Here is a 15,737-nt window from a genome sequence, read left to right on the forward strand (position 1 = left end):
TCCCTCAAAGGAAGGTGCGAATGGAGGGCTCAGTGTGGGCGGCCAGAGTGCAAGAGGGAAAGCGGGAGCAGGGGTCCAAATGAGAAGGTTCTCAGTCTTACTGGCGTTAAGGCAGAGATCGTTGGAGGCACAACATTCCTGAATCGCGGATAGACAGACAGGAATCATCGAAAGATCAGAGGAGGCTGAGGGGAACCTGCAGGAGAACTGAGTGTCATCCACATAACACTGAAAGTTAGAACAGAAGGTAGAGATGAGGTTGGCAAGAGGAGCAAAGTAATGGTTGAAGAGCCAGGCTGAGAGGTTAGAGCCCTGGGGAACACCACAAGTAGAGAGAAAGGTGGGAGTGAGAAAGGACTCAAGTTGGACCTGGGAGGGTCGATCGGAGAGAAAGGAGGCCAAGCATGCTAGGGCTTGACCCGTGATGCCTAGGTTGACACACACGACTGAGCAGGATAGCGTGGTTGACCATATGAAAAGCAGAGGATCGATCAAGGAGAAGGAGGACAGAAGGAAGGTTAGAATCGATTAGAGAGCAGGTCTTCACAGGTGTTCAGGAGAGCAGTTTCTGTGCTTCTAGCTGCTCTAAAGCTAGACCGGTGGTCATGGAGACAGCCAACAGATTCAGTATGAAGAGTAGGCTGGGAGATGGCCCGGTTTTCCATGAGTTTGCTCAGGAAAGCAGTGTAGTTGGCCAGAGAGGAAGGATTGTCGGAGGGCTTCTTGATAGGAGGGTGGGGGGGGCGCACAAGGGAGTGCTTTATGGGGGAAGGGATAGTTCCAGTGGCAAAAGAGTGATTGCAGAAATCTGGTGTAGATGTGGTCCTTGATGGCTCTGGAGGAGCAGGGGAGCACCTGCTTTGACGAGACTTTTATAGATTGGACTTGTCTAGAAACCTCGTCGGGAGTGAACACAGGGAAGGAGGAGAATGGTGGAGGAGAGACAGCCGGGGGGGGGTGGTAGAGTGCGAGGAAGAGGAGAGACTGTAGCATGATTAGCCAGCCCCTTGCAGATTTTGAAGTTTGGCCGAGTTGTTGGAGGATGCAGGCTTGGATGTAAGCTCTCTTCTTGGACAGGGCAGAGAGTCTATATTGCCATTGGAGCAGGCAGCAGGCCAGTTTGTCGGGGGGATGTGCCTGATGAACTTCCTGATGAACTTCCAGATGAACTTCCTCTCAGCCACCCTACACTTGCGTTTAAGGGTGGTGAGATCGGAATCATACCAAGAATTGCACTTGGATGTGGGCTTCAGACTGATTTTCATGACAGGGGCCTGGACATCAAGACTGTTAGAGATTGAGAGATGAAGGTTGGAGAGGGCTGTGGCAGAGTGTAAGTCAGCCGCAGATTGAAGGAGGAGGAGTGAAGGTCGCAGCGAAAGCTTCCACTGACGCACGCTTCATGGGCTGGATGACCGAGAAGGTCGGTGGCAGTGCTGGGGTCGGCTTCGCCTGGGGACCGAGAGCGCAACAGGTGAGAGGAGAGAAGAAAGTGGTCAGGGCAGGAGAGCGGATTGGTTAGAGAGGGGGGGGATGTCTGAGGAGATGAGAACATCCAGAATGAAGAATAGAGAGACCGAGTCACATCGATTGCGAAAGAGCCCAGAAGAGGGGCTTGAGGCATCCTAGTGGATGTTGAGATCTCCGAGGAGAAGTTGAGGAAGGTGGAGAGGTCAGCCCACTCGGAGAGGAAGAGGGCAACCTAGCCAGGTAGCCTGTAGATGGTTGCCACAGTTCAGAGAGGCCAGGAGAGATGGAGAGCCTGTAGACCTGGCATTCAAAAGAGGAGTATGCCTGCATAGGAATGACCGATGCAGGGATCCTCTGCGGGAAGATCAAGGCTACTCCTACCTCCTGGACGGTTGGTTCTGGGTTCGGTGAGGATCTTGTAGCCCTCAGGGAGGAGTGTGTTGAAATTTGTGACAGAGCTGGCCGTAAACCATGTCTCGGTGAGGCTGAGGACATCCAGGTTGAGTTCTCGGGCAGTCGACAGATGTCAGAAGAATGTTTGACAGCAGAACGAGAGTGGAGGGTAGCGACGTGGAGCAGATTGACACATTTCAAAGACTTCTGTGGAGGGGTACAGGCATGAGGTACCCCCTGCTGAGCTTTTAGAGGTGCCCGAGAGTGGGCAGAGGAGGAGGAAAGAGATGGCAGAGTAGTCAGAGAGGAAGAAGAGGGTGCCAGAGAGGTGGCGGAGGAAGGAGGAGGCAGAGCATCCAGAGAAGCAGAGGAGGATGCGAGAGAGGTGGTGGAAGAGGAAGGTGGCAAAGGAGCCAGAGAGGTGTAGGTAGGAGTAGCATGAGAAGGAAGAAAGTTAAGATGTGACGAGCGTCTATCGAAAAGGAAGAGCTAGGGCTGAGGGCCCTGGACCAAGACAATGCCATTCAGATTTACATTAATGATGGTCTTGGAGGAGTGGAAGGGGTCCAGGAGTACCTCCCACCTAGTGCCACCGTTAATGGGAGAGGAGGAAAAAGGAAAGGGAACAGAGACCATATATAGGGTCCATAGGCCTGGAGAGGGAACAACAAAGAGGATGTCGGTGATGGTCTGTCTGGAGGAAGCAGTGGTGTAGGTATCAGCGATAGGGGGGACTGGGTTGGAGACCAGTAGGTCCCTTTTGAGCTTCTTCCTACCAGACTTAGTGCAAGGGATAAGATAGGAGATAGAATAACAGAGAAGATGGGGGGGAAATTAGCACACCATAGAGGCGTGGGAGGAGGAGAGCAGAAGAAGGCAGCCAAGCAGGAGTGTGTGGGTGGTTCACACATTAGGGGCACACAAAGGGGAAGGCAAGAGGAAAACGGGTAGTGTGAGCACAGAGAACCAAAACAACAAAGCTTGCAGTTAGGGGGGAGCACCTAAAGAGAAGGAGACATCGCAATAATAAAATAGAGACCACTGAGGGTGGGAAAGTGAAAGGGAAATGCAATACAGTACAGTACAAAATATGCAGTCACTAGTAGCAATGGGTGACCTAGAGGAGTAAGAAGAGGAATGCAACAACGCAGCAAATATACAATACAATAGTGACAACAATAGAGAGTAAGAGGGAATGCAAAGGCAGTACAGAATACACAACAAACTAGTAACCCTGGGGGAAGAAGAAGGGAAGGACATGCAAGTTCAGGAGAAGCAGAGCCTGAGTTGTGGGGGTGAAAGCACACGTGGAGACGGCAAGTGCAGGGAAGGATGCACAAGGCCGGAAGAAGCGGAGCCCAAGTTTGGGGTGGGAAGCACACATAGAGACAGGAGGTGAGGTGGAAAGGAAACGCAAGGCCGGGTAGTTGCGTGGAGTGCAGCAGTGCTACTCTCCCTACCCGCACCTTCTTACCTTACGGACGGGGATGGAGTGTCATTGCGCTCGCACTCTCCGCCACTACCCACTTCGCCGCCAAACACCTGTGTCGCTCAACACTGTGGCCTTGTCCTGCGAGGTCTCTGCTGAAGAGGGTCCGATCCTCAATTCTTAAAGACTCGTCAAGAGCATGTTGCAGACCCATGCAGTGCAAGCCTAGTGTTTATTTGGACAAACTCATGCAAATTTTGATTTTCCTGAAGTCAGGTCTGTGCCCATTGTAACCCTGAAATCCAAGTATTGGCAAGCATGAAAAAATTCCCAAAAATATCGTGCCTGTTTGGGGCATATTCTGCGCATTGAAGCCACCTAGGTTTTTCATTGCAAATAGTCTCCACAAATGAAGCACTTACAGTAGATGCACTGAAACATTTGATGGATAGGTATTTTCTCTGTTCCGTTGCTAGCAGTGTTTTGGTTTCAAAATTCCCACATGTTTACTGGTGGGTAGGTGAGAAAAAGTGAATAGGAGTTAATACATACATGAGTATCTTCTACTTTCTTTCTTCTTATGTTTTAATAAATAATGTTTGTCTTAGCATTTATTTGATTGAGGTTTACATTTACATAAATGGAAAAGTAAGGAAAAATATTTATTTTTGTTTTATCAGGGTTCAATTCTGTAGCCACAATGAACTGGAAGCAGCAAAACGTCTGGATACCAGACCACATTACTTGGAGGTGTTCAGTATAGTGATTCTTTGTAATGCAGTTCACAGTTTGTGTCTTAAATGGAAGAGACCTGTAATTTCAGTCCAAAAGCCTTCTACAACATGACCAACCAGCATGCAGCGAGGCAAGACAATGATTTTTCTGATTACTTCACTGATCAGGTAGGTAGGTTTACAGAAAACGTTAAATACAGTTGTCACCTGGCAAGCTACTAGTTGTGCATATATAACCCCCTGCCATTCAGGACTGGAAGTCATTCAGCAAATGAAACACACACTTGGCGCAAGTGTTTTAATCGTCAACCTTTACTCTTGTTAATTAATAATGTCTAGCAATAACAAATAAGATGTGATGAAAGCCTTTTTAATGTTTGTTGCTGTTGAGTGATATGAACATTCACCAGCAGATGGTTTGATTTGTCTGTAACGACCAATAAACCTGTCTGAATTAAGGTGCAGTAAGTCCCGCCCGGGGTAGCAGGACCTTAGTCTGCTTAGGGTGCAATAACTGGAAAATGGTGTGATAATAGAAAAAGAGAGATGTGTCGAAGTAAGATCTGGTGTGGGATTTAAGGTGGGCAAGCATGTGACTGGCCGTGATTGTTGCATTGTAAATGTATATCGCTTTTCTAATCTTAACAGTGTGAAATGTATTGGATCCAGTCTTTGTTTTGAGGGTTTTGTCTGCTCCACAAATTTCCTATTTAGACTTCAGTATGATGCAGCATCATACCAAAAAGAATGACTTGTTACAGCGCCACTTAATAGAAACTATAAGATGTTTTAGATTCCTACAGTGTATGTCCCATTTTGTTTCTGAAGTGTTGTTCTCTTGGTAAAATCTAGGTATATTTTGCGGTGAATGGGTCTTTTCCACTCATGATAGTCGTACAATAATAAGAAGTAACATCATGATATGGCTCTGCACTGGGCAACCTAAAAAGAAGGTGGGGCCCAGACGAGTGTCTCTCTCTCTCTCTCTACCGGAATGAAAATCTAGAAATAATGACACCTGTGGGTGACACAGATTTCTCATGACTCTGACTAATCGGCTATCATTATCATTCTTTCTCAGTCACCTCCATTCAAAACATGTTCTTCCTGCAGGAGCCTTGCTTTGCTCAATGGTTTAATATACACAAAATGTATTAAAAAAAATGTTCTCAATGGCACCAAATAAGTCTCAAGTCCATTCTCATGGACTATTTTTCACAAAAACAAGTGATGGGGTTAGTAAAAGTGACTTAAAAAAGCTTGAGGCAGAAATATTACACTTAACTAATTAACCTGTCTTATTACACAGACACCGGCTGGACCTATCGCCTAAATGCCTTTCCTCTGGCCATTTACAATAGTCACACCCTACTTCAAAGTTTTCATGTGGCCAAATGACAGCGGCAGGCACGTGACAATCTAAATGAACTCTCAAAAGTCATGTGTTCTGTCTCAGACCTGCATATATTTTCTTTAATGCACTGTGTATTATACAAACAAGACCGTGTCGACAGATGTGTGTTTCGGCCTCTTTTGGGGGAAGTTCTATCTTCACCACCCCTCAATTTGATTAGGCCTTCATCAGGACGAGCAGCAGGTGGCCGCCCTTGATGATACTGAAATGTATATACGGCACAAGTGGACCCTTATCGACTCAAGTATCTACCCTTGTGACTCTTAGTAGCTCTCCCTGTTCAATGTAGCCAATGCTTTTCGGAATGTTTTATTCATGGCACACAGAGAAATCTGTTATTTTAGATTGCCATGTGCCTGCCACTGTCATTTGGCCATAACGAAACATTGAAGTAGGGTGTGAGTATTGTAAATTGCAAGAGGAAAGGCATTTAGGCGATAAGTCCAGACCGATGTCTGTGTAATAAGAAAAGTGAATTTGTTATTTAGTGTAATATTTCTGCTTCAAGCTTTTTTGAGTCACTTTTACTAACCCCATCAATCATTTATTTTTAAAAATAGCCCACCAAGTGTGGACGTGAGACTGTTATTTGGTGCTATTGAGTTTTAAAAAAAAATGTATGCAATAAAAACATGTAATTTTGTACATTAAACCATTGAGCACAGCAATGTTGCTGCAGGGAGAACATGTTTTGACTGGAGTGTGACTGAGCTAGAATGATGATCGATGATGGGTCATTCATAGAAACACATGTGTCTACCACGGGTATTATTTTTTCTGCAATGGGCAGACTGCATCTGTTAAGATTTTACAAGTCTTATTTGTCACCTTTTGTCTGCGATCTGCTAAGAGGGGAGGGGGAGCTTACGTACGGCCATATGCATTGGCACACCTGATGTTTATCTCAATGTTTCTGTAAAATGGAGCACTTTCACAGTTCCAATCCTTACTAGTGTAGAGGGAACATTTTGTGCCCTAACTTCAACTACAAGCGTATTAACGTTGCTTTACAGGTTCACCTGGACATTGATTTCAATATTCAGGTGAAAGAAAATTGTTTATTCGTTCTGTGTACCAATGTGTAGTGTGACGATTCACTAGCTGTTGTCACTTCTCCCAGAGGGGAGGTGCCTTCTCAGGAGGCTAGGGAGGTGAGGGTGCTACCCAGTATTCCTCCAAGGGTTGGTTTAATGCGGGAGAACCTCATGGCGGACACTCTCCTACTGGGGATAAGGACGACCACCTGTCTGATAGACGGCACAACACCAGAGCCTGCCCAAACCCTCTATCATCCTCACACCGTCCCCCTCTGACTGACACAGCCATGTGCTATTGTAATATCATGTCAGTTACATCATGCTGACACCCCTCCTATGCAGCCAGTGAGACCCACCGTACCAAAAAGCCACAGAACGCCTGGCGATGCACAGCAATCCCAAAGTGCCTGTCCCTCCACCCACGCTCGGAGCACCTTGCAGAGAAACGCCTAGGCCCATTGTAGCACCCAATCTCTTAGCAATCGGAACGCTTACCATCAAAAAATTAGACCGCTCCACCCAGAGCATTGGATCATCAATCCTACCGTCTCCCATCGCTCCTCAACGGAAGCACTACTGAACAGGTATCCCCTCACAGCCATGAGTACCGACTCAGCCCTATGCACTGCTCTGCACCTGCATTGGTACAATCTGGTATGACACAGCCAGCTCTACATACTCTACCCAATCCCCCGATGCACATTCCCACGACTAACCTGCCCATGGGCCCCAACCCGCAGTACCTCACCAACAGAAACAAGAAGTCGGGTGCACCGCATTCAGCCCCACACCTGCAAAAGAGAACCCTCAAGCACTCAGCTCCAAGCCATCTACGTCGCAGCACTGAGAGACTGCGCACCATCTGCCATAAAATCCCCTTCTCGACCCAACCCGGACTGCTCTTTGTGCCGCCTCAGGAGTACCTTCACACCCACTGCCCAGCAGCTCGCACAAGATGCTCTCTGCTCCCCTGCAGCCACGAACATTGCACATCGAAACAGCAGGCTCTGCACTAGAACTAGCCTATCCCTTCCATTTTCCTGTGCCCTTTCTAGTCAAGTCAGCAACAGCCGCCCTGGGGAACGCTCATTCACCAACATGCACTGGAAATGCAACCTGGACGTTCCTTACCTCCAGCGTGGCACACTATCGACGCCCACCGACACAAGCAAGCCCCCCCTCAGCCCACTAAAACCGCTCCACCTGGCCCCTCGAACGTAAGCCTGAACCCTCCTCCCATCTCCATCAAATTGAATGCTCCACCCACGTCCTTCATCTGAGCTAGTATACGCTAAATCCCTTGCGGGGCATGTCCTGGATATATACAACCTCATCAGCTCCAACAATTTGGACTTGCTGGCCGTCTTGGAAACATGGCTTCATCCTGCCTCCCTCACAGCACTCTCCCTTGCCATCCCATTTGGCTATGACATCTTCAGATCCGACTGATCCATTGGCAGAGAAGGAGGGGGTAGCTCTTCGCGAAAGAAGCCATCCCCACCCGACACACCACGATACCAATAGCGGGTAACTGCAACCTATTGGCCGCCAAGCTCACCCTCTCCCATACTGATAACATGACTATCTTTGTTGTATATCGACCCCCTCCCCCCCGGTCCTATCCTCATCTTTTATGAGGACCTCGTGCTAGCAATGGGTAGCAATATTAAACCCACTTTGAAAATCCTCCTCCTAGGAGACTTGACCCTAGGCCTTAACAACCCCATGGACCTACATGCACCCTCAGTAGCAAATCCTCTCAGCGCCCTTGGCTTCCAGCACTGTGTCCAGAACACCACCCACATCAAGGGCGGCATACTAGACTGGATAGCTGACCTTAACTGCCAGACCGACTACCATTCTGGCAAATACACTGTGCCCTTGGTCTGACGATCACATAATGACCTTCACCACGTCGCCCCTGCAGCATACCACCCATGCTCAGCCCTCGCTGTCTCTAGCATGGACACGCAGCACACGTAACCTCACAAGGGACAGCATTGCGCCCCTTCTACATGCACTCCAGCCCCAACACCTGCACTCTAATGATCCCTATGCCCTTGCTGACTCTACACCTGCACCCTCACTGCAGCGGTGGATGCTGTTGCGCCGCTGGCACAGAGAAATCTAAAACTGCCAAACATGCTAACTCCTGGTACACCCCTGAACTCACTTAGCTGCGCAATTCCAGGTACCTGGCTGAAATCAACTGGAAATATAATCCCACTATCCCCCTGAAAAACGTTTTTGCCACTGCTGCCAAAATATATAGACAAGCTATCATAGCGGCCAAATCCAACATTTACAACCAGAGAATCGCAAACTCCAAATCCAATACTAGAGAGATCTTCACTATACCGAGGGAAATGGAAACCTCCGCCCCCAACCCACCCCCCACACCTATCATTGTCAAGGATGGGGCCTGGTGCTCACAAATCCAATTGGCCATGTTCGAGAAGATTCAGACACTACACAAAGAAATCCTCCACACGCTGTCCCTTTTTAACACCCCCCCCCACCGTATCGCCACCCCAGTCCCACACAGCAAACTCTCCTATAACCTATCCACACCACCTATTTCACGTCAGCACCATCTCCGAACAGGACGCAACATCCAACCTGAAGAGCCTTAAACCCTCCAGATGCAAAAGTGACATCTGCCCGGCCTCTGAACATTTTGGACAGAGCCACCTATATACAGATGCAACAATTCCTTGAAACCCACCACATCCTCGGTGTAAGACAGTCCGGCTTCAGGCCAGGTCACTGTACTGAGTCCGCCCTGCTCGATCTCAAAAATCAGCTCAATGAGTTCCGTGATCAGGGAAAACCACCCTTACTTCTTCTCTTGGATCTCTCTGCAGCATTTGATCTTGTGGACCACACAATCCTTTGCCATCACCTCACTACGCAGCTCACTTCTTGTCAGAAGCTACAACCTGGGTGACAGTTTGTTTGCCGAGAACTGCAATGCCCCACCGGCCTCGACTCCTTGCGTAGTCCCCCAAGGATTGTGCGTGTCCCCGACCTTCTACATTTTCACAAGACCCCTTTTTGACCTACTTGACTCCATTGGCATATCATACACCAATTATGTGGATGACACGCAAATCCTCCTACCCCTGTCTGGCGACTATCTTGAAGACTCCCGCTCGCTAAATAATGTCTATGCCATGATACAAGCCTGAATAGCCACCCATCACCTCTGCCTCAACGACGATAAGACAGAACTACTTCTAGTTGGGCCACCCACAATACTCAAGAGCCTGATGCCCCAATGTTTCTCCTTTTTTTTTTTTCTTTCTAATCCATACATTATCAATTTATTTATTAATAGTATGCTTGCAACTTTAAACGTTTTGCATATCAATCATGTAAAATCCAATATCTATCATACTTAAAATGCATATTAATTTTAAAACACAGATTCCATTTGATAGTTCAGTTAAAATATCTAACACAATCACATAAAATTTCATCATGTAAAATATCAGATTCATGTTATGTCCATCAAGTTATCTTTGCCATATATTTAGAATGTTACAATTGTACATATTATTATTATATTTCATAAGATAAGTATTACGTAAACATGTCAAACTCTCACATTCGTATAATATGTGGTAGGCGGTTTCTAGTATGTTTATCCCACATAGTCTACAATATCTAAGTTCTTTAGGGATACCGATATTTGCTCCAAGTATAGTGAGTACATAACATATATTAAATGTAAACTTCCAATACCACCTTATGGTATTAGCGTCATTCTGCATCCACAGGATCCAAATACAGTTATCCTCTTCCATGAAAACCCTTGGCGTGTATTTGGACGCCACCCTCTTGCTCATTCGCTAGGGGAATGCGATTGCCTCCTCATCGGCACACACTACAAAGCTAATTAATGTCGCTAGACCCTTTCTCTCCCAGGACAGCTGCATTACGATTGCCCAGGCAATCATTGGTTCAAGGTTGGACTAATGTAATGCCTTATTCGCTGGCACATTAAGCAAAGACATTGATAAGCTCCAGGTAATACGAAACAATGCAGTGCGAGCGGCACTAAACATCCCAAGAAGAGAGCACATCTCTGCCGCGAGAAAAAAGGTCCACTGGCTCCCCATTAAAGAACGCTTTATCTTTAAGTAGTTATCTATCACGCGCAAATGCCTCTCAAACAAAGCCCTTCCATACATTACCCAGAAATTCACCAGGGATCTAACAAACTGACCCCGCCGAGCAGCCTAGAACAACAAACTCCTGCAACCAAGATACTAAAGAGCAAAAGCTGAGAACTCTAACTGGATCTTCAGGAAAGCTTTAAAGACTTGGCTGTTTACATAACTACACATGGTGGCTGCTTATATGGCTCCTGTACACTCCGTTTTAACTTATTTTTTGTAACCGGTTTTGTTACTTGGTTGTAACCGCCCCTTGATGCCCTCGGGCTTAGTGCACTTTATAAGTAAATAAATAAATAAATAAATGAACTGAGACGCAGAAGATCGTTCGAAAAGCAAAGATTAACCCCAATGCAAGAGGTGGTACCAAGGAGCCATGTTCACCTAAGCAACATAAAGACAGACTTAGTGACGGAGATGACAGTCCTGGAAGCGGACCAGCCGAGAAGCGCAGCAACACGTTAGACAGTCCAGCTCAGGAAAATCCAAGGAGACGTGGGCAACACTCTGAAGAAGGTGGCGAGAATCCTTTGCCCAGAGATATTGAGTTGCTCCAGAACAGTTGTCCTTGGCCCTTTTCTTTTCTCTCTTTACACCTCGCTTCTCGCCCTTATCTATTCTTTCCGTATTTCTCATCACTTCTACGCTGATGACACCCAGCTTTCCTCTCATTCTCTTCCTTCACTCACAAGGCACAGGATGCAAGATCTGCGGAGACACACAACTCCTGTGCAAAGCTGCCAAACGAAGCAAGACCCCAGGAAGAACCGGCAGAGCATCCTGAAGGCAGCAAAGGTAACCGGTGAAATACAGAAACCGGTAGGGTTGTAAAGCTGAAAGGGGAATGCAAGTTAACTGAAAATAATAAACACAAGTTAACTGCAAGTAACGATATGAGTAATCTCCTTCGTTGTAGTACTTGATAGGAGAGTGAACCAAGTGGGCATAGCACTAGAGCGAAAGAGGCAAGGGTCTGGGACCAAACCGGAACCAAGGGACAAGGGTTTGGAACCCAAGCAAGATGAGGGTCTGGGACCCGAAGCAGAACGAAGCATGTACCAGAGGGAGTTGGCCTCCAGACAGTGGTGGAGATAAGTCCACTAGTCACAGGAGAAGGATCTGAGATCCTACCACCATTTGGGACATTGTTGAAAGCAAGTCACAAAGGCAAAGTGGGTATCGACTGGCTTTGTGTAGGACTATGCCAAAAGCAGACTAAGAGAAGGGAGGCATTATTTAGGTCTTGAAATATAAGTTGAGCTGGAAGCCACCAGGGAAAGATAGTCATTCCCCCTGGTTTTATTGGAGGTTATGCAGTACCACAGCTGGAGAAGGGGAGCCATTCTCCTGCAGAGAACATTGTTTAAAAACTGTTTTGAAATGGTTTGCATTTTCTGCAGTGTGTCGCACACACATGCAATCTTCTTTTCTGCATGAGGATGTTCACTCCATTCCTTATTTCGTCATTTTCTGTAAGGTCCATACGTTTTCTTCTTCCTATCTTCTTAGTGCGTCACTCTCACTTCTTGTGACATCACCAGCTTTCCTTTCTCTCGTTTTCATATTCCTTCAGCGACCTCTTCCAAGAGTCTGTCATCTCTTCTCGTATACATCTGGTATGGCTTTCTTAATGGATACATTTTTTCAAATACTCGTCACGTTATGGTCACAACTACTCGTGTTAAGAATGGTGCAGTTTCGGGCTTCCAACATATAGGTAGGACGGGGCGGGACTTCCTGCAGAGGCATTCAGCTGCTCATCTACACATGTGAACCTTTTTGGCCTGGGTAGGATACCCAAAGAAGCGTCTTTAATTGCCTCATCCTTTGCAGTAGCTGAGTGAGTTATGACTGGTACTGTTTTTCTCACTGTGTGCTTTTTGCCATATTTTTATGTCTGTGTGTGTGTGTGTACACGTACGTACGTACGTACGTACGTACGTACGTACGTACGTACGTACTCTAGTGTGCATCGCCCACAATAAAGGGTGAGTCTGTTTAAGGTCCCAAATTTGTTTCCAGAACGGACTGGAAGAGCCAGTTGTATGCCTTTTTGTCTCTGAAATCATTCTAAATCCACCAATGTAAATCGGTGTTAGAAACTGTGGTGAATCGTGGGATTCAGTCACTTCTCCCCAGGCGGTAGCTTTTCTCTGTGAGGTAAGGGAGGTGAGCTTGCTATGCGATACCCTCCTTAGGGGTAGAGGCAAGCCGGACCTCACCGGGAGAGACTCCCTCCTCCCCTTGGGGACAAGAACTCCTGTTTCGAAGAGGAACTCCCTAAATTACTCACCTATATCCCACCATTTAACAACTACATTCCAAAGAAGACTAGACGAACAGGCTACTGTTTGTTATTACAGTGTAAAACCATTGATTCACCATGAGGAGAAATATTCTAGCAATACTTGGAAGAAGAAGAGTAATGCATTCACTCAGACGAAGGAGAGAAAGGACTATGATGCTCTGCTGGGAAAGGCCATGCAATGCGTCATAAATCCAGAAGGAGGAGCTCTACGGAGGAGAGAAGCACTGGAGTTTCGTATCAGCGGTGCCGCAAGAGCTGTGCAAGACCGTGATGCACAGCCTTCAAACCTGGAAGCAAGCTGCCGTATGAAGGCGACATGAGTGAAGCCAGAAGCGAGAGAAGCTTGGAAAAGAAAACCCCAACAAAGATATTGAGTCCAAGGTGGTGGCGTGCATGAGAGTCGGTGGACTGTTCAGTCCAGCGATGACGCTAAAACCACAGAGCCACTCACATCATGGAGTAAACTGCGAGAGAGAGAGAAACGGAGAAGCCTGAAGCCAAACTGACAACGTTAGTAGTTCGGAATGTCTGCTAACAAACTCTGTATTCTACTTGATAATGCGCTGGACAATTTTGTATACCCCTGCATTAACCTTTTGAACAAAAAATGCATCCCCTTTAAAGTAAATGCTATGTATTTTGGGCTCCCCTCACTTAAAGGTTGTCAAATATCCATTACCTAGATCAATGTTTGCTTTTTTTCAATCTGTGCAAGTTGGCAAAGAGTCCTGAACTGCACTGATATTGGACTGTATTTGCTTCCCGGAAAGTGCGTTCCGTGACTCGAGCGTTGGACTTCGTTTATAATTAACTTTGGCCCCAGCAGCACTGCGAGCAGAGCTCTTGCTGCCTGCCTGCTGCACTTCCTGAAAGAGGCGGGGCCCACCACACACACGTGACGGATGACGTGTCCGCAGCCCAGCACAAGTTCCCGGCCCAACCACCCTTGCGGCGTTAAGCCCTGGAGGCAGTAAGGGCTGGAGCAGCTGTTTTGCTGTTTGATTGTGACTTGTCCTTGTCCTGCAGCCGTGTGAGTACAAGAGACTAAGGTCATACGCTCTGCCATCAACTCAAATTGTAACTAGGGTAAGGGGGGAGAGTCGGACTCTGGCCGCTCCTCGAGCTGTCGGGCATTCCTTACCCTATTACTGGGAGCTTTTTAAGATCATCGCTGCTTGATGGTTCACTTTTATTGACTGTCCTTTCTAAACAGATTTTTCAGTTCTTATACTTGCTCCCTTTCCAGTCCTGACTTTTAACTCTACTTTTGAAAGAGACCCATAACTACTACACTCTAGTATAATATTTTAAACTGTCATTTTGTGTTATTTTATGTATTTTTGCTAATCCTTGGGTTCAGTGCATTTTATACATTGCATGGCATCTTACTATAAGAGTCTACTTTGTCCTAGTTCTAAAGACGTTTAAACTTATCAAGCGCTTTTTATTGCGTGATAATTCTTGTAACGCTTTTTTTAATTAGCATTTAAAAGTGCTTTTCTCTTCTCATTACTTTCACTTGCGCAGTTTACATTGGTACTAGCTGTCTGTTATACGTTCCAAGAAGTAGCCAAACTAGAAGGCTACTTATGTCTCGCATGCTGTATACGCTAAAAACAGACATGCCAGAAGTAGCCGCAGCAACTCACACGAGTAACATTTCGGGTGATGTGTTGATTAGTAAAGCTACCTCTGAGACAGCTGCTCCAAAGGTAACGCTCAAAACACCAGTAAATGGTAATAACTTCAAATTGAGTGAGGAAAAACAGTTCCTCGTGAATTTCCAAGAAATCTATCACTCTTACTCCTGTAGTTAAAACACCCTCCTTAAATCAAGACATTAGGCATTTCTACGACAAAATAAATGATCCTGCAGTCGTGACTCATGCTCAAGGCCCGCTGGAAAGTGCACTGCCGGTAACGAACAAGCAGCCACGTGAATTTAAAAACATCTCATCTCCAGGCCTAATTGAATCAATTACTACTGTGGTCATTTCTGACCAAACCCTACTCACCTTACCTCAATCTCCCATTAAAATTTTTCAGGTTAATCAAATGGTAACTGTAGTTGAGGAAGACAACCTGGATAACTCGGTCGCACTTGTTAGTGCAACATTTCACACTCTTATCGAGCCTGGGACAACTTCGCAGCCCAGAACCTCCTATCCATTAGTAGGTGACACAGCTTGTGTGGATGTATTTGAGATTATTGACGTGAATGCTAAAGAATCTGCAACGATCAATACACCCTCACGCCAGTGTAATATTGACCTAGGAAGTTTGAGACTGTCTGTCATCACGGACTACAATCTTCCTGGCTCCATGGACTCTACAAGGCATGCAATTGAAGAGTCCTTCATACAACCAACCCCGAGACGCTGCTTGTCAGCAAAAACCCCTAGTGACTCATCTGTAAATCCGGCCCTCTTACAGATTACCTTAGGGGCGTGAACACAACAATATTAAGTCTCTTCAAACTCTTTGAGGAGTTGGATCGAAAAATAGCGCTCCAAACAACTAAAATTGATCAAATTGGGGAGTGGATGCAACGATGCTCGCAAAATTCATCCTCCCCCTCGACCTTAAACCTTATCATGCACAGACTTACTACCTTAGAAAATTTGAGCACTTCGGGTCTGTTGGCCACAGCCCCTCACAAGACTACCATCTTGCAGAGTTCGTCAGGACCGGAATTGAACAATAATTTAAATTCACGGTGTGCTAGAGCCGTGCTAACAGTGGTTCCAACATTTGAAAAAATAATTTGCCCTGTA

At 46.4% G+C, this 15,737-nt stretch overlaps 1 protein-coding gene across 1 annotated transcript in view; it reads left to right on the top strand.

Moving 5' to 3' along the window:
• DTX3L (deltex E3 ubiquitin ligase 3L) overlaps positions 1 to 15,737 on the top strand; it is a 380,419-nt gene that overhangs the window by 103,924 nt on the left and 260,758 nt on the right. The window contains exon 2 of the mRNA XM_069616627.1: positions 3,973 to 4,194. Within this exon, the coding sequence (XP_069472728.1) occupies positions 4,093 to 4,194 (102 nt within the window). The 5' untranslated portion in view covers positions 3,973 to 4,092. The remainder of the gene's footprint in view (positions 1 to 3,972; positions 4,195 to 15,737) is intronic.

Source organism: Ambystoma mexicanum, chromosome 9 (assembly GCF_040938575.1).
Source record: "Ambystoma mexicanum isolate Mex_15411 chromosome 9, UKY_AmexF1_1, whole genome shotgun sequence".
Taxonomy (NCBI): domain Eukaryota; kingdom Metazoa; phylum Chordata; class Amphibia; order Caudata; family Ambystomatidae; genus Ambystoma; species Ambystoma mexicanum.